The sequence below is a fragment of the Spinacia oleracea genome, chromosome 2, assembly GCF_020520425.1.
Source record: "Spinacia oleracea cultivar Varoflay chromosome 2, BTI_SOV_V1, whole genome shotgun sequence".
Classification (NCBI taxonomy): domain Eukaryota; kingdom Viridiplantae; phylum Streptophyta; class Magnoliopsida; order Caryophyllales; family Amaranthaceae; genus Spinacia; species Spinacia oleracea.
This window is the reverse complement of record NC_079488.1, coordinates 72400116-72419355: the sequence shown is the minus strand read 5'-3', so window position 1 is coordinate 72419355 and position 19240 is coordinate 72400116. Positions and strand designations below refer to the sequence as shown.

Genomic DNA, 19240 nt, shown 5'->3' with positions numbered 1-19240 from the left:
TTGTCAAAGTCATAGTTATGTTTTCTGTGGTATACTTGTATTAAGGTTTGTCACAATGTAGGCGCACACCTTGTTTATCTGTGGTCTATAGCGGGAACAGATATTGAGATATTCATGATGAATCACGATAAACTTGGTTATCTTATCTTATACAAGTCGATAAATGCACTTAGAAAGCGATGGCTTCGCTTATTTTGTTGTCATTAGCAGTATCTTAAAAATAATAATACACAGGAAATAAAAAATACAAGGAATGAAGGAGTACAATCACGAAAACTGGCCAGTGTCTGTCATCTCGGAAAATTACATACTCTATAATTATGGCTGGCCTAATACCAGTATGGCGTCCAAGAATATTATGTAGGTTGCCAATGATGAATTAAAAATTGATGAACATGTATCTGGATACATGGCCCTGAAATCTGCTACTCTTCTTAGTCGAAGCGAACTGAGAAACCAGTGTTGGTTTTGGTCACATTTACACCACCAAACTCATCAATATCTGAGTCTGAACCTGTTTCTCTGTAGTCATGCCAATTACCAGGGGAATCCTCATCAGGAGCACATCTAGTCAATGGAACTCTAAGCTCAGAAATTGGAACTGGCAGAGGATCCTCTGATAGGTACTTGTCGTTTAAAAGCTCCATTGCAGTAGCTCTACTTGCAGGATCAAAGCATAGGAGCTTCTTAACTATAAGGATTTCATCGGCTGACCGATTTGGCAAGCATGCTTCTAACCCAAGGGGTTTTCCTATTTTACAGAATGAAATCATTTTATAATCAGGGAGGTCTGAACAACCAGGAAAGGTCTCCTCCGTTAAGTTGCCCAAAACGTTGAAAATTCTAGAGAGTTGATCTATATCTGATGTTCCAGGAAAGAGGGGCTCTAAACTGAAAAGCTCAGCAAAAATGCAACCTAATGACCAAAGGTCTATCTCCACTCCATAGTCTATGGAACCATAGAGCAACTCAGGAGCTCTAAACCACCGAGTCCCAACACATGAAGTGAGAGGACCGTAATTTTCCTCACCTGCATCGGGTTCATATGTATGTGAACCTTTGAGTAGATCATCTTCTACTTCACTCGCGGTGCAAGTAGCAAGACAGGAATTATCTCCATCAGGAGTGTTTGAATCCCTATCTGTCTCATCTGTAGCAGCAGCTTTAGCCTTCAGCATAACTAAATTTCTGAAAAAGTCTTCTTTGCTTAGATTACCTTGCTCTTGATTTATACAAGCCTGCTCCCTTGAGTCATTAATGATGACTTCAGGTTGTTGGAGTGTAGATGGATGACCTTGAGCTGTTGCATCTCGCTCATCGTGTTGCGATTGCAAGTCTTCTGCAGATGCAACAAAGCCTGGCTCTAGGAGAATCCTTGCCTGAAAACAACAGTTGGGAACAGGAATGATCGGCAGGTTTCATGTTACAATCCAAGACTACATGTAAATAAAGTTAGCAGCTTTTTTAGATTTGTGAATTTAATTGGAGTGAGGAAAAGAGCATGTAATATTACCACAATTATTGGAATTTTTGCAACACATAAAATCCATCATACACTCGTACAGTAATCAGAAAACTAAGTGGTCGTCTAGTTTATACTTCGTATAAAATTACACAGGAAGTACAACTCCTCAGGGGTGTTTGGTTGACAATAAGTCAATGACTCGTCAAGTGAAGTGCTAATTCTCACAAAATGGGCGAGGTTGGTTAAACAGCCCCCTCAAGGTAACTAGAACTTCCCACAAAACTTCCTATTGTCAACCAAACAGTTATCTTCACTTTGAAAATTGCAAATCCTTGACAAGAGTAATATTCCATACTCCTAAAGCCGTAAAGACCCTGCTTTTTATTATCCACAAACCAAAGTACCAAACTGATACATTCAACATCAATGCCCGAAAAAGATGTTCAAGAGTCAAGACAACATCTTAACAACCAAGTGACATCTAATGTGCAATCATGAAGCCCAAATCAAGAAAAAATAAGGAAACATACAAAGAACAATCTTGGGAACTCTCCAAATATCCAAGCCTGTAAGAACCAAACTGAAAGCTCCACGTATACAAATTCACCCAAGTTACCACTCATCTACATACCCATCTGATAACAATGATCAGAACTTCTAATCCCCCTAAAACTTCATAATAAAACACTCCGTTGTAGCCAAGAAGAAGAAATCTCTCTTCTAGTAATAATTTAATTTTAGTCAAAATCAGCCAACTTCAATCTCAAATCTCTCACCTCATCAAACCAAAACTAGCCATGTACCACTAAAACTCAAATTAAAAGGCCTTGTATCAAGAAAGAACGAACCAAAAAAACCCTCCACGCCACGGCAAGTGGTCAAAATCAGAAACGCTCCAGAACGGACCAAAAGCAAACTCAAGTATAACTCTTTTATAGAAAAAACATCCAAGCATTACTACACTAGGCTACGAACATCCAAATAAAGAGCTCATAATTTGTATGATCACTCATCCACAAGCATTAAAGCACTATATAAGTGTAGTCTTTGATCACCCAATTGTACTCTTTGATTCATTCTCATTCTCCTGATTAACCTCTGCATACAATCTGTAATGTTGGATTCACGTAGTCCGCTTAGTTTTCTTTCCTATTACTCAAAACACAAATCAAATCTAGAAATACCCATAAAATGCAATATAAACAGCATTCTTCAATTAATTTCCAACAAATAAGAAATGCTCACCATGAAACTCATTCTACATTTTCAAATAATAAGCAAAATAAACACCAGAAGAACAAAAAAATTCACAAAATAGCAACAATCACCTCACCTGACCAAAATCAGCCAATTTCAAGACCCCATTTTCAGAAATCAACAAATTAGACGGCTTAAGATCACGATGAACAATAGAATTTCGATGACACGCATCAACCCCATGTAAAATCTGGACCATCCATCGCTTAATTTCCCCAGACGAAATCCCAGCCGTCCATTTCTTCTTGCCCTCTTGAATTAAAGAAGCTAAATCAGTCTTCAAATACTCTAATACAAGCACAGCATCTTCATCCTCCCTCCAGAAATACTCGTGCAAAACGACAACGTTTGGGCAGTTTTGGAGGGTTTGTAGGGCCTCGATTTCACGGAATGAGCTCTGATAATCATGGATCTCTTTTAAGGCAACAGGACAGCCGTCTGATCGGCGGAGTGCACGGTAAACGTCGGAGTATGCGCCGGAGCCGATTACTTCTTTGATTTCGTACTTTGCGGTGATTTCTCTTCTTCCGTAGATACTCCAGCTTTTTGATGATGTGGGTGATTCCATTTTTATTTATTTTTTATTTTGAGGGGTTTTGGATGGATGGGAGGTATGAGGAATAACAATGGAGGTGTTTGTTTTCAAGAGGGAGAGAGGGGGAGGTGATTGGATTTAGGCAGAGTAGTTTTTTCCTGAAAAAAATTTATTACAAATTCTTACAGAGTAAATAGGTCTGGAGGTCCCTTAACTTTGCCAAAAGGAGCAGTTAAGTCCCTCAAGTTTCAAAGGAGCATTTAGGTCCCTCAAAATGGATGGAATAAGCTATTTTTATTAACACCGTTACATTTTCCGTTAAGTTCAATTAAATAATAATAAAACTGATTTTAAATAAAGGGAAATCAATTTACATGTGTATAAATGATTTAAAATAGCTTCTTTTGATTTTGACTTAGCTTTTTCAAGTTCCTTAGCCTTTTCATTTGCTTTTTCACCATACACATTTCATCAAAACTGATTACAAATAGTTCTTACACTTAACTTATTAAACACAAAATCACAACATATATTAATAAAGGATAATCTAGTTACATGACAATGGTCCTTCTCCACTGTACACGGCTAGTAAATACCCGTTGCCAACCCAATCCTCAAAAGGGTAATACACTTGAACCATAACATAAGACCAACCGAGTAACGGATACCATTTATGCACAATTTGATCCGACTCACGTTTGTTCGGCCCGGGATACAGGCATTCTGGGATACAGACCAACTGCCTCGCGTACCTTCTGTTCACATGCCATCCATTCGTTTCATGTACTGCTTGAAGCCTTGGTTTGATGGCCATGATCTAGAACTCTCGAGGTGAGGCCCCACGAGGTGGATCCCTTCCAACACGCCTTTGTCGAACCCAAGCTTCACTTCATCGAAAAATGATTTCCTCACCATTCGATGATCTGCTTTTCAGGATTCTCCAACATTCACAACCCCTTTGAGAATGACTCAACAAGGGGTCATGGAAGCATGACATTGGAAGGCTACTTAGACAGAGAAACTACGGTTGTGTTTTTTTTATGACTAATTTTTATTTTCTGATATGGGGGGTGATATTTGTATACGAAATCTTCTATGGTTAAGAAGATATTCATTGTGTTGTGATGAATTGAAAGGAAAAAAAACTGGGTTGTTGAGTAGAAGAAGAAATATATATGGAGTATTGAATACAAACCAAGATATAAGAGATGAATATTGTTGTAATGCTTTAAGCCAACCCCCTTGTGTTTATATAGTCAAGGAAGACCAATGGAAGATAAGCTGTTTCTCACATCTCAATGCTTCTCATTAAATACTTAGGAGTAGTTAGTAGACCAAGGAAGACCAAATTAAATATAGTCTTGTTGTAATGCTTTAAGCCAACCCCCTTGTGTTTATATAGTCAAGGAAGACCAATGGAAGATAAGCTGTTTCTCACATCTCAATGCTCCTCATTAAATACTTAGGAGTAGTTAGTAGACCAAGGAAGACCAAATTAAATATAGTGCGTCTGAAATGCAACTTGTATCTAATACAAATGTTTAAATTTCCAGAACAGTGGATACATACTCCGTATATGTGCCTAGTTTGAACACATACTCCGTATTAAGGTTCATTACCTTACTCGGACGAAGCTCTTTTACGTCCTCTTATCTAACGAGTATGACCATTAATTGAATTTCGTTAAATAATACTCTGATGAGCGAGCTTAGCTTTGAGACGAGATAGAACACAAAATGAGGCTCATTAAACAAATCAGTTACAAGCTCGTTTATGATCTGAACACAAACATGCTCGTTCATGTTACAAGCTCGTGAACAAGCTCGTTTATGTTCATTTATTTAATTAATTAGACGGGCTTGAACACACATCGAAACTTGATAAATAAATTAGATTCAGGAGCATGAAATATTGGACATATCGGTAAGTGCAACGTCTAATTGTAAATTGTAACAAAATTCATAATTCACGTTCTACAAAATTTTTAAGTGTTTTATTTGCCATGGAATGTTAAATACTCTGTTTTTTGAGAGCCTCAACGGCTATATTTTTGTAAAAAGCTAACTGAAATGAATTTCCCTTTATTTAATTATTGGTAAATGGTAAATGTAACTGTTTTTTTGTCGTTTAGTGCCTTTTATTTAGTTTCCTTTTAATTTAAATGCATTTTAACGGACGTTAGTGACGGAAAACAAAAAGCAGCGGATTCCATCCAAACGCAGGGACCTAAATGCTCCTTTTGAAACTTGAGGGACCTAACTGCTCCTTTTGGCAAAGTTTAGGGACCTGCAGATCTATTTACTCAATTCTTACACGGAGTACTTGCTCCGGTTTCTACCCGTTGTGACAGTTTTCACTTCCATTTTTACCAAATACGTAGTACGGAGTATATATTTTGATTACGGAGTATATATATACTCCGTATTTTGAATATGGAGTAATAGATAAATAAAATTATTACTCCCTCCGTCTCGGATTATTCGAAACGGTTTGACTTTTTGCACTATTCACATAATTTACTTTGACCATTTCAAGTATATGAAAACAATTGTTAGTATATAATATATTGTTGGTTACATCTTAATATATATTTTAAAAATATTAATATTTTATAAGTTTTTATAATATGTAGTTAAAGATATTGGTGGTCAAAGTTGTGCATTGGCAAGCGTGTCCAGTAAAAACGTTGCGAGTATTCCGGGACGGAGGGAGTAAATTGAAATTGAGAAAAAAATACATCGTGACACTAAATCTAATGAGATGGTAAAAGATTAGTATAAAGATCCGTTCCATTGGACTTATTTGGTCTGAAAAAAAATTATTTATCTGAAAAATAAAATTATTTGTGTGTAAAAATGTCTAAAAAAAAACTTATTTTTTCAGAAATTGTATTACCTGAACTTAACTGAACTTATTTTGTTTGAAACAAATTAAAGTCGAACAAAACAGAGTCTAAATTGTGTAAAAATCAAAATGTCGCCACTATTAGAGAACATATGAGGTTGTTAAATTTCGCTGATACCTAGCTATTTGTACTGAACTTAACTTTTCTTTGTTGAACTTATGGTTTGTTTGGTTAACAGGAGAATTTAATTTTTATAAAAAGTTGTAATTCAAGGGAAATGAAGTCCCGTGTTAAATTCCTTGGAATTTCCTAAAGTTGTTTGATAGACAACATGAGAATTAGAAATTTCCATGAATTTTGACTGACCAAAAGGGGCCAGTTTGTTTGACATTCTAATGCATGAGAAATTTCATTTCCTATGAAGTAAAGAGAAATTAAAGATGTTGTTTGGGTGACATGAGCATAGCCGCATATGAAGTAAAATTTCCTAAGAAGTTCCACTTCCTCCAAAATAGGGGAAGTTACTTACCTAGTCCCCTCAGGTAAGTAGAACTTCCCATAGGAATTTTAATATACAAACATTTAGGAAAAACCGTCTAACGGTTAGACCACTTTGTTGTCACCTAATGAAACTGATTAGTTAAGCACTGAACCAATTAGTAAAACAATGAAATTGATTAGTTAAGCAATGAGATCAATTAGTTGAGATTTTATTACTTTTAGTTAATAATAAGTTTGTTAAAAAACAATAACTATTCGACTCATAAATATAACTATTTGTATTTATACCTTAACTATTTTGTTATTCTATTAGTTATGATTTTATTACTTTTAGTTATGTTTTACACTACACTAGAGGAAAAATCGTCATGTGCTTCCCTTCAAGTGCGGCTCATTTAGTAAATTGGCAGCACTTGAGAGCATGAAAAATAAAAGAAAAAATACATTTTCACAAGTGCGGGCTATTTTAAAAAATTGGCAGCACTTAAACTCAAATGCGGGCTTTAAACTCATGTGCGGGCTCATTTTACAAAAGCCGCACATAAAATTTCTAAAGTATTACAAAAAAAATAAAAAATAATTTAATTCTAAAATCAGAGAAGCATTCGTTTTCTCTCTCCCCGATTCTTCTCCCTCTTCCTCTTCACTTCATTTTCTCTCTCCTCTGTCGTCGTCGTCGCTTCTTCACCGCTGGAGATCGATCTCCCCTACCTCCGTTGATCTCTACCCTCTTCCAGATCAGACTAATTCAGGTTTATTCATCTATTTTTTTTCTGGTTATTTTTGGCGATTTTCCTCTTCAATCCTCCGCCCTAATCAATTCCTTTACTCCAATTTCATGGACATTGGAGGACCTCTCATTTTTCGTTAATTTATTAATTTTTATGCAAATATTTTGTAGGTAGTTTGGATCACTGGAGCCAGCCGCGGAATCGGTATGCGATCAATTTTTGTGTTTTGATTGAATTTATTGCTTCTATTGTTAATTATTAGCTGCTGTGAACTTCAGATAGTAATTTTTTTGATATTGTTGTAAAGCTTGTTGAATTGGTGCGTATGTAGTAAAAAAATATGATGTTTAAACGCTGTGATGTGGAAATTGTTTGTTGATATCCATATTCTGTTGTTTGGATTACTGGAGCCAGCCGCGGAATCTGTATGCAATCAAATTTGTGTGTTTTAATTGAATTTATTGTCAATTATTAGCTGCTATGAACTTCGGAGTAGTAAATTATTTGATATTGTGGTAGAGCTTGTTGAATTGATGTGCAAAAAAGATGATGTTTAAACGCTGTAATGTTGAAATTGTTTGGTAATTCATATTCTGTTGGTTTCGTCACTATAGTTCAATTGATTGATCACAAACTCTTAAGTGAGTCCGTCTCATTGTAACTTAATTCCACCAATGCCGTTTAGCGGTTTAGGAACAATCTGTGATCAATTTTCCTAGTAAATTTTCGGTTAAGTGTCAGTATGTGTTTCAATAGTTAGCTTATTGCGAGACCATCTCACCATTAGTTGTTATTGGATTGATTTTTCATTGTTATATTTGGAAGTTTTCTGGTGAGGGAGAACGACAACATCTGGTTTGGGAACTGAAACACATAAGTGTCAGTATGTGTTTCAATAGTTAGCCTCATGCTCTACCTAATGCTGACCATAAGATGTACCTTATCTGTAAACTGCAGTCTTAGGTTAGTTTTTTTAAAACTGATATTTACCTCATCCTTCAACTTTCTTCATATTGTTTATGATTGTATTACTTTCTTTCTCAATGCGTCTTGCTAATGTATCCTTCTGGTTCATTCAGGCTGAGATCACTTGGGCTTTCACTGTATTGGGATACTTGGGGAAGCTTATAATGGGAATTTTAGGGAGGAAACGGCCTCCATGTTTACTGGTTCAGTAATAGAATTGAAGACGTGCAATGCTGCTTTGCTTGAAGGCACTGGAAAATCCTGGGAAGAGGTAGGGTCACAACTATTTACTTTGTTTCTCGATTTTTTGTAATTATCTTTTCAAAATGGATAAATCAGATGATAAGAGTGCTTTTAGCAACCAGAACAGAGGTACATTAGGTGTCTCGGCTGGTCTGCTGTCACATCAATGATTAAGACCCAAGTAGTTTTTGAAGTTTAACTGACTTGATTTGTAGTTGTACATGTTACGTGTTAGTACTCTTTTTTAAAGTTGGATTTCAAGAATAATAAAAACTTTTTAACAATAAGTAGATTTGTGTTAAACAATAAATAGATTTGCAATTGCATACTAGAATTTAGGAAGTGAAGATCATCGTCTTACAATTCAGTAGCAGCATAACACCTTCATCAAAGCTAATTGCCGAACTTCATTCTTAAGAACAAAGAAAACATAGAGTTTTACAGAGGAAGTAATTATTGTATTATTGCTAAAAAAAGTGTTCATTTTTATTGTAATGAACGAGAATACAATATGAGGATGTAAAACTATATACTAAGTTCACAAATATTACAAGAATCATTAGCTGTATGAAAAAGAAGTTGGAAGCTTCTTACATCAGGAAATTCTGGAACTAAGTTTTACTGTTTGTTGATGTTATTGCTGAGCTGTAGTAAGCACTGCCACAGTGCCACATAGGCACGTAGGTTAACTGCATGATCGTCGTCCTGGTCAATTTCTTGTTGATGCATGCTGATGATCATCAGTTGGATCATTTTCATTTTGCCAGCATGTTTATCAACACTGGATTATGAAAAGGTTTCTTCAAGAAGTCCTGCTTTTGTACTGGATGGTGTTTTTTTTAACTTATTATTTTTTGTTTGCCAAGGATGGTTTTGCTGATGGATAAAATATCAAGTAGAGCAAGATTGCTTAGTTTTTTAGTTCATTTGTTAACTCCTTTTCAGGGGATTTCGTGCCTCACATTCCTGGCTAACTGAAGTGTAAAAGATGATGGAAGAGGATTGGCCATTATTTGAGTGTATAAGATGGACAGGAAAATAAGTTTGTCCCATGTTTGTTTGTTTGAACCTTAACTGTTTAAAAGAAATTACGAGTTTAATGGGGAAGGATTCTATATGACCTGGTGGAATATGCTGATCCTGTGCTACTGATATATTTGTCTGCAATTGCATACCTTATGATCCGTAAAAACAGGTAGAATACCCAGCTCCTGGCAATAACAAGGCATGAAGATCAACAAATTCCTGGAGAAGACATAGTTAACATGCAACTGCCTCAAAGAAGGACAAATGCAGACGATATTGAGTAATTGGTGAGAGTCTAAATTTAAGATTAAAATGGAACAATATTCATGAACTTTTCTGAAATGTTTCAAGTCAGTAACCCCCTTTCTTATTAGTCTCTTTGAAATGTTTCAAGTCAATAACACCCTTTCTTTTTGTGTAGATAAGATGTATATTATTACAAGGTTCATTATTTCATTATATTATAATGTTTCGAGAGAAATAAGCCATTTTTATTATTATAAGGTTCATTATTTCATTGTTGTGAGCAAATTATGTCTTATTTCATTGTACCATATAATAATTATAATATAACTAACATATTTTTTTTCTCGATGATCGATCTTCTTTAGGTATTCAACAATCCGAGGGAGAAGCCTTTTACCACTGAGTAGATAAATGAAGTTCGAGAAAAGTTGGCAAAGTTCATTACCATTTATTGTCTTTGATATTTTCTTGTAGTGAATCTTAGATTATGGATGCTAGTTTTTCATAGGATTGTCATGTAATCAATTTTTATATTATAATTGGATATTTTTTTTATGTGATGTATGGAGGTTAACTAGTGGGCGTGGTCTAATTGTATAATATATGTAGCAGGGATATCAGTTATATAACAAATTTCTAGATCAATTGCGGCTCATTTTTATATCAAGTGCGGCTCTTTTTTATGCTTGTGCTGCCCATTTTTATGTCAAGTGCGGGCTAATTTCCAAAATTGGCAGCACAAAATTTGTCAAGTGCGGGTTCATATTCAAAATTGGCAGCACAAACTTTGTCAAGTGCGGGCTCATATTGCAAAATTGGCAGCACCAAATTTGTCAAGTGCGGGCTCATTTTGAAAATTGGCAGCACTTGAAGTATCAAGTGCTGCCAATATTTTGGCAGCACTTGAGAAACATCAAGTGCGGGCAAGCCATGTGCTGCACATGTAAAAGCCCGCACTTAACCCCTTAAAATGAGCCCGCACTTGAGCTTTTTTCTTCTAGTGCTAGTTTAGTTAGTGCCGAAAAAATGGTCTAACCGTTAGACGGTCTTACACAAAAGCTTTTGATTTTAATATCCTATGGTCAACTAAAAAAGAATATCAATTCCTAGGAAGTTAATACATGGGAATTACTAATACAAGGGAAATATAACTTTCCAAGTGCAACCAAACATCATTTGTAGGAATTCTAACTTCACACAAATTCCTACTTCCCCTGTTTTTACTTTTTTATGTCAACCAAACAACTACCCAATCTATAAAATCCCATGAATTTTCACTTCCCCATTTGTAGATGTCAAGCAAACAACCCCGTAACATTGTTTTTCTTGTGAACGTACTTTACTTACTTTTTGCTGAACTTTTTATTTTAGTAGGTGGTAAAAAAAAAAATCAGTGTTTTTTCAGATGATAAAAGTAAACATAAGCTCTTATATTATACTCCCTCCGTATTTTAAAAATAGATACACTTTGACCGGCATGCTGTTTTAGGAGAGTGAGTTCAATTTATTAAAATAAGATGAAAGTTGGGTAGTGGGTGAATTATTTATTATAATAAAAAGATGATGTGAGTAAGTGTGAGGATCACAAAAAAAGAGAGAAATATTAATATAATGGAAAGTGGAGACCAAAACATGTCAAAAAAGGAAAGTGTATCTCTTTTTGAATACGGTCGTTTAAGGAAAGTGTGTCTTTTTTAAAATACGGAGGGAATACTCAATTTGTTCCACGATGTGTTCTACTTCAGGTTTTTGATACACAGTTGAAAACTAATCTTTTGAATTCTTTCGAATATAAAAGAAAAAATATATTCATGTAACTTGTTTGATTCGTCTTAGTAAGTGCTTTAAGAATATTAAATTTATTTTTAATATTGTGTAATTGAAGATAAATATGATATAAACTGTGCATTGAAAAACATGGAAAAAAATTGGAACATCATTGTGGAACAGATGGAGTATTGGATTTTACTTTTTTGACAAACCAAATTTTGTTTATATGAAGTATTTCATTTCAATGTACGAGATGACTTACTTTTTTGTTTAAATAATTGTTAATCATGAGCGAAAAATATCATATCTCCTCTTTCTCTACCCAATTTTTCACTCGTCTTTTTTCATTTTTCCCATTAGCACAAAATTTCTCACCCCTCTACTATCCATGAGGAAAAGAAAAACTCCTCACCCTCTTTCTCCCTCCTACTTCTTTCTCTAACAACAACAACAACAATAATAAACGATAAACGTCGCAAGTTGCGACAACATTTAGTTGTCACAATCTTACGTGTCGCAGTTTAATTGGTACATATAGGCGCCACGTACGCTATGTGTTGTCAGAATATTTTTACTATCAATTCAATATTTTTACTAGGAAAATATGTAAATAAGGTAGTCGATATAAAGAAGGAAACAAATTAGAATATTAAGATTTTCCTACATTTTTTGAAACATGTATAATAGATTATATAAGTTAAATATTTTAGTTTCCAATTAAATCATGACACATAAGCATGCCATGTCATCATTGTGACACGGCTTAAAGGTCGCATGTTGCGACCTTTATCATTTTCACAATAATAATATTAAACAGAAATAAAAATGATTATTTTTTTGGTTTTCTACATCTTATCATTTAGATTGAATCATGAACTAAAAAATAGTCTTACATATAGTAATCATGTTGATTTTGGAAACTGACAACAAAAAACTAGAAACTACTTTTTGTGGCTTTCATATTTTGGTATTTAGTTTTGTAAAAAACAGCAAACTGGAAACAAATACGATACAGAGTGGCCCATGCATAATTAAGTTTTTGGTAATCATAGTTGTAGATAAGAAAATTAGAGACAGAAATAAAATTACTTTTTTGTATTAAAGTATATCAAAATGGATGTCCATCAATAGATCTCGAAATTTAATGACCGATGATAAAAAAAATTTATTTTTTTTATGAGTAAGACATATAAAAAAATAACCTTTGAAAAATAATACAAGATGCTCATTTCAGGCCATGTGGTACACCGAGATTGGCTGAAACTTTCGCACCCAAAATCGAAAATACAAACTTTTGTATGAAGTGGTCTTACACAAAATACCACCTTGGTGTCATATAAGTTAAGCACTAGAACCAATTATTAAGCACTGAAACTAATTAGTTAAACAATGAAAACGGTCTTTTCGGTAAGACGGTCTTACATAAAAGTTGTTGAATCAAAAAGATCTTGGTGCCATAAGTATTTTATTTTTCCCCATCCCATGAGCAAATCTCCTCACCATTAACAACCCTTTTTTCATTTTTCCCACTACTTTTTCCTTGAAAATTATTAGGTGCATCCAGGTATATTATGCTTCCAAGAGTGTTTTTAGATCCACTGATAATAAGTCTCACATTTTCTCCTCACGTGTAAGGTGAAAAATGTGAGATCGTACAAGGTGTACCAGGATACACCTTATATGTACTTTTTCCTCATGAGCAAAATTTTTACCACCATTAATGGTGCTTTTAGAAAGAGCCGCAAGGGCAATCTTGAAAAAAATTGAAATTTGTTCACAAGTCTTGAGTACATTATACCTTGTTATATCACACTTGTAATCCTCATTCCTCACTGCTAGTAGTAAATGTCACATAATGCAGGTAAGAAGTATTAGCATATGAAATACTCCGTATGCATATTATTATTATCAGTCAGCAGACAACCATATATGGGCATTGAATGCTCAATCAGATGGGCTGCAATATCTATGGCTTTGCCTTGATGTATTTTCATATTGAAATAATATGCTCAAGTTTGGTAAGACCACATTGTCCCCATTAAATTAAGGCATAAGGTACATACCTAACTATGTAGTAAATCTTTAACAATGGTCAAAACTCACAAGTCATACAGAATTAAGGTTTAGTTTAAAGCCTTAAAGAGTTAAAGGCACACATTTACATGAGATATCTTAAAACTAAGTGCAACGATAAGTGTGTAGCTAGAAATAGGTTCATCCGAGTGTATAATTGTCACGTTGGCCCCACCAATACAATCCCGGCTCTCGGAGAGGCCCATCTAGAGATGTGTTTCCAAACACGTATCCGAGGACTAGGCGGTAATTTCATCATTATTTTGAAAACTTTTGAGTACCATATTTGAACATATTTTGGTCTAATATGTTTTTGTCAAAACATATATGAGATTTGAATATAGTTCCTCGAAAAAGAGATGTTACACATTGACATAAATAAAGAGGTTGGTGTAGCGGCTAACGGTGATGTATGGCAAAACGCATAACATCCACTAAATGACAAAATAAGGAAGGGTGGTAGGAGGAAAAGACAAAAAAGATAAAAGTACCATTTCGTTAAAAAAATATACAATTTCGTCAAAAAAGAGTAATGTCATTAAATAAAAATACCATACCATTCCTTTGAAAAAAATACCATTGTTCCATTATTTGTCGTGTACCTTTTTGTCATTTTAAGGTGTTATGCATTTGCTAACACATCACGGTTAGCCGTAAAGACTTCCTCGCCCTCCCAATGCTTTGAAAAAGAGATGTTACACATTGACATGAATAAAAGAGACATTGGAGCATCATTGAAGGATGCTTGTTTTTGTTTCATGAGATCCTCCCCTTGACTAGAGCTGTCAAAAACTGACCCGACCTGAAAACCCGACCTGAACCGACCGAACCCGTAACCGACCATGACCCGAAATAACGGTAAAATAGGTAACCCGAAACCCGACCTGTACCCGACCCGAAAAAACCGATAACCGATTTTAACCCGATTTTGTAACACCCGAACCCGAACCCGACACCCGACCCGAAAATGACCGATAACCGAACTGACCCGACCGAAAATGACCCGAACCCGATTCGATACCCGACCCGATGTCAACCCAAAACCGATTGTAACTCGATGAAACCTGCTATTGACCCGACTTGTGACAACCCGCTACCCGATTTACCCGAGTTATCAATGACATGACCAAATATTAACTACATTGATAAATCTATTTTAATTATTTATTGTTAGATATTGAAAAATTTAACTCTAAAATAAGTTAAACAAAATTTTTTAGAATATAAAATAATTAAAATGTATAGGTTAATTATCACACCCGAGTTTGACCCGTCCTTGAGAGTGACCCGATCTGAATTCTATTTGATCTGATTATTATCCGATCCAAACTAAGACACGAACCCGAAAATAACTGTGTTGCAAACCGACTTAAACCCGACTCGATAAGACCCGAACCCGAAATTATCTGCTATAAACCGACTTAAACCCGACCCGATAAGACCTGAACCCGAAATCAAACCTGACCGAAATGTAACCCGACCCGAACCCGACCTGAACCCGGGATAGGAAAAAACCAGATATGACCCGACCTGAAATCGACCCGACCGAACCCGAACTCAACCCGAATGAAATATTGACCCGACACGACCCGACCTGATCATGACCCGAGACCCGAGATGACCCGACCCAAACCCGACCCGATGACCTGTTTTGACAGCTCTACCCTTGACTTGTAACAATAATGAGCCTGCCAAATTTGATACTTCAAGAGTTCAAGTCACTGTCAGCAACACTTTCTGCTTTTGTGATTTTCCAGGCTTTTTGTAAATTATGAACAATAAAAGCGATGCACAATTTAGAATTTTTCATTAGAAAAATGATGACAATTCAGAGGAAAGATCTCCAAAAATAGACCAAAGAGAGGAATAAGCTTATGAAGTCAGAAATAATACATTATAAATCCCCTGAAACTTGCAAAGTTGCTCTAACATAATAACTGAGAAGCTAAATATGAGCTAAATAGGGCCGAGAAGCTAAGAGAGAATGAACAATTCCCTCAAAATACTTTGCAGTTAGCTTCTAATTCCGAAAAATATAACACATACATACAACAGATCGCGCAAACTCAATCCACAAACTCACATAGTAGATTGCATACACTAGCTGCTGCCTAAGTTTGGGAAATTCAGCAACAATGGCATTGCTTGTCCACATAAAGTAAGTGGTGAGTCTCCTTCTCATCCTAGTCCAAACACGCCAACTAGGCAACGCAGCACCCTCCACACATGATGCTCCTGCATTTTGAGAAATACAACATAAATAAATATCAATTGCAATTTATGGCACTTTTGACTTGCAGATGATTGATAGTAATGTTCTTTCACAATACTTGATTGCTACCTTCAACTCATTCTAGCTAAGTAGCTAACTTCTTTAAAGGTAAATTTCCATCTCAACCTAATTTCTACATCTTAACTTCATTAAAGATGCTACTAGTATTTTGCATCTGTCCATCAAGCATTTGGGTAGTTCTATATTTCCTCCATAGGGCAATGGTTCTCCCAAATTTGTTATATGCCCTGCTCTTCTAAGCTTTGGTTAAACTGAATTGAATGGAGCTAAAATAAAGTCCAAAAGAACAGCGCCTTAGGCTGCGTTCTATTCACCTGATTTCCACTTATTTTTCCTGAACTTATTGGAACTTATCAAAACTTATTTTAGTTATAAATTGTATTTGGCCAACCCTTGTTTTTCCTGAACTTATCTTATCTGAACTTAGCTGAACTTAACTGAACTTATCTGAACTTATTTTTCCTGAAATAAGTGAAAATAAGGTGAACAGAACAGGGCCTAAGTACTTTACACCTAAAACCCATCAATTGATTTATTAGATCTTACCAAAACTTATTGTTCTCAAAATTTATTTTCTTAAGGTAAAAAGAACAAAGCTGAATGGGTTAGCAATATGTAACCAGTTTCTATCTCTCTCAACATTCCAAGTAAGACAGATTGAGCAAGAAACTCCCAATCCAGAATCAATCTCACAAATCAGCACTTAATTTTCCTTAAATGAGCTGAATACTTACACAAATGAACAACCAGACTTTCTGCATTTCTTCTTCCTAGGAGCTTCTTTTCTCCTTGGAGGCTGAAGAACGACTTTGATTGCAGTATCAAAAACAGCTTTGACATTCTAAACAAGAAAACATAAATTTAATATAATCACAATACTTTTGAAAATTTTCGTTAGCTCACAAGTATAGGTAGATTAGTACCTGCTGAGTTTTAGAACTGCACTCTATATAAGCTGCAGCACCAATTTGCTTCCGCAATTCTTCTCCCTGGATTGGTACGATCATATAAATGTCTATATTTCTCGTGCAGTATAGATTATAAAAGGAGGTTGTATCATGTATGTAGTGTAAAGGAACATAACATACTTGAGCAGGAGTTATGTTATTTGAACCAGTAGGATCAGCATACCCTCTTTCGTCCCTAAGATCTGAAAGATAATACAAGACAAACTACAATTTCAATATTCCAACAAATAAACAAAATCAGACCATTACATTTCTTGCAAATTCATTGTCTCAATAAGTGAATAAGGCTACATTTTTACCTAGCTTAGTTCCAACAAGAACAATTGGAACATTGGGTGCAAACCGACGAAGTTCAGGCATCCACTGAAAGATTTCAAAAAAATGCACATAAGATTTCAAATTTTATGCTAAAATTTATTAACAAGGACAACAATCATGATTCCTAAATTTCAATTATTCCTACAATCATGATTCTAAGGTCCATAAACATTAAGGTTATGATTAGTACCAGACAGGAAAGTGGGTTTGTAGGCTCAGCTTTAAGTCAGAAAGATTAGATCCCAACTTTTTGCTAAACATGATGTTAATTAGTGATGTTAATCATGCACTAAATATTGCCAAATGACAAAATTTGCCAACAATATTACATAAGAAAATCAATCAGTACCTTCTTAAGGACATTCTCATAACTTGCCCTGCTGATCAAAGAAAAAGCCAACACAAATATGTCTGCACCCCTATAACTCAACGGCCTTAACCTGCTATAATCTTCCTGACCTGAAAATTTTCAACCAAATAACAGCATTTTTTTTAACACAGTAACAGTAAATCATTAATAATTTCGTAATGGTGTTGATGAATAAAAACAAGACGTGTCCGTGAAAAGTCAAATGGAGCAAACGAATTGGGACCAAAGGGAGTATCTTTATAATTTACCAGCAGTATCCCAGAGTCCCAAGTTGACAATGCTTCCATCAACAGACACATTAGCACTAAAATTATCAAACACAGTTGGAATGTAATCCTGCCAGAAAAGGTATAATATCAGTAAATATTATAAAGAGTGACTTTTAAGCTAACATATCAAATGATTTCATATTCTACCTCAAAATCTCAAACAATAATAATCATTTTACAATCAAAATGCAATAAAGTAATCAATTTTTTTTTTGGTTTTTTGAGAAATTGAAACATTGATTAAACTTATTACAACACAAAATGTAAAGAACAACCTTCAAATTCAAACATCCATTTACGTAAATGACAAGAACACAGCTCAAATTCAACCAGAACACCAAAAAAGAATCAGGAATAAGAATTTTTTTATTTATAAAATGTGTGTATGAGATATTGAAAACTTAAAACATACATTGAACTTATTACAACACAAAGTGTCAAGACTCAAGAATAACATTCAAATACATATACCCATTTGCATAAATGACAAGAAAATAACTCAAAGTCAACCAAAAACACCAAAAAATTCAAGAAAGTAAGAATCTTTAGGTACAAAAATGAGAAAAACTTACAGTAGGAAACTTGTTACTAGTGTAACAAATGAGCATACATGTTTTTCCAACAGCCCCATCTCCAACAGTAACACATTTAATGAACTTTGAAGCACTCATTTTCGTTTTTGTTTTTATTTTTTTGTCTAATGTTACAACAGTAGTTCGATATATATGAGAAATGGCAAGAAGTTTGAGTACTAAAGAAGCATCAAATATGCATTTTATAAATAAACCAAAACAAAAAAAAAAGGTTTGATTTTTATACAACTTTTCTTGTTTAAAAAGAGTGAAAGGAAAGAAAAGAACTGTTTTTGGGTAAGGTAGAGGGTGAGGAGATGAGCCACAAGAACACCCTTTTCACCTTTTGGTTATTTATTACTTATAATTAATTAATTTTTCAAAATGAAATGTAATTTTAGAGAGAGAAAGAGAAGTGTGCAATGTAAGCAGTCAAAGGAGGGTGTTCAATGCTTGGGTTGGATCACTGCAAAAAAGAACACTTTTTTTCATCCCTCTCAATAAATTTCAAAATCCAACAGAAATATTTTTTTAATTTTTTGAAATTAAATGAAATTAAGAAAAAAGAGTGGGTGTGGTTATTTGTAATAAAAGGACCCACTTTGTTCAACGGCACATTGTCTCTCTCGTCTTGGCTCGCTCACTCACGGTTGGGGGGGTTGGGATCCAACTGTTTTTTCACTTTCCATTTTTTTATTTTCCTTTGCTTTTGGAGAATCGAGAATGTCATAATCTTCTAGTGCAAGCATGACCTTCTTCAACTAAAATATTTCTCTCCTTATCTACCTGTCT

General features: G+C 34.8%; 2 protein-coding genes and 1 long non-coding RNA gene across 4 annotated transcripts; 1 reads left to right on the top strand and 2 right to left on the bottom strand.

The window, feature by feature from the left end:
• Positions 1-103: 103 nt before the first annotated feature.
• Positions 104-3459, bottom strand: LOC110801290 (cyclin-dependent kinase F-1). The gene is made up of 2 exons (XM_022006636.2): positions 2799-3459; positions 104-1379 (listed from the first exon to the last, which is right to left on the bottom strand). Exons 1-2 carry the CDS (start codon positions 3288-3290, stop codon positions 435-437), a joined length of 1437 nt encoding a protein of 478 aa, XP_021862328.1. The 5' UTR covers positions 3291-3459; the 3' UTR covers positions 104-434.
• Positions 3460-7186: 3727 nt separating this feature from the next.
• LOC110801275 (uncharacterized) lies at positions 7187-10470 on the top strand. 2 transcript variants are annotated; one of them, XR_008927149.1, is made up of 5 exons: positions 7187-7355; positions 7505-7538; positions 8414-8571; positions 9489-9856; positions 10181-10470. It is a non-coding gene; the product is annotated as an uncharacterized lncRNA (long non-coding RNA). The 2 variants fall into 2 exon arrangements; XR_002536855.2 differs by having other exon boundaries at positions 7190-7355; positions 9739-9856.
• A 5038-nt stretch (positions 10471-15508) lies between these two features.
• On the bottom strand, positions 15509-18923 carry LOC110801267 (rac-like GTP-binding protein ARAC7). The gene is made up of 8 exons (XM_022006612.2): positions 18449-18923; positions 17856-17943; positions 17587-17696; positions 17219-17282; positions 17040-17101; positions 16875-16940; positions 16686-16792; positions 15509-15893 (listed from the first exon to the last, which is right to left on the bottom strand). Exons 1-8 carry the CDS (start codon positions 18545-18547, stop codon positions 15860-15862), a joined length of 630 nt encoding a protein of 209 aa, XP_021862304.1. The 5' UTR covers positions 18548-18923; the 3' UTR covers positions 15509-15859.
• Between the last annotated feature and the right edge of the window lie 317 nt (positions 18924-19240).

Coding starts and splice junctions, on each gene's coding strand:
- LOC110801290 (XM_022006636.2), bottom strand. CDS start 3,290: ATGGAATCACCCACATCATCAAAAAGCTGGAGTATCTACGGAAGAAGA. Junction 1,380..2,798: donor AATTGGCTGATTTTGGTCAG/GTGAGGTGATTG, acceptor TGTTGTTTTCAG/GCAAGGATTCTCCTAGAGCC.
- LOC110801267 (XM_022006612.2), bottom strand. CDS start 18,547: ATGAGTGCTTCAAAGTTCATTAAATGTGTTACTGTTGGAGATGGGGCT. Junction 17,944..18,448: donor CTAGTAACAAGTTTCCTACT/GTAAGTTTTTCT, acceptor CTTTTCTGGCAG/GATTACATTCCAACTGTGTT. Junction 15,894..16,685: donor AAGTCTGGTTGTTCATTTGT/GTAAGTATTCAG, acceptor CTCAAAATGCAG/GAGCATCATGTGTGGAGGGT.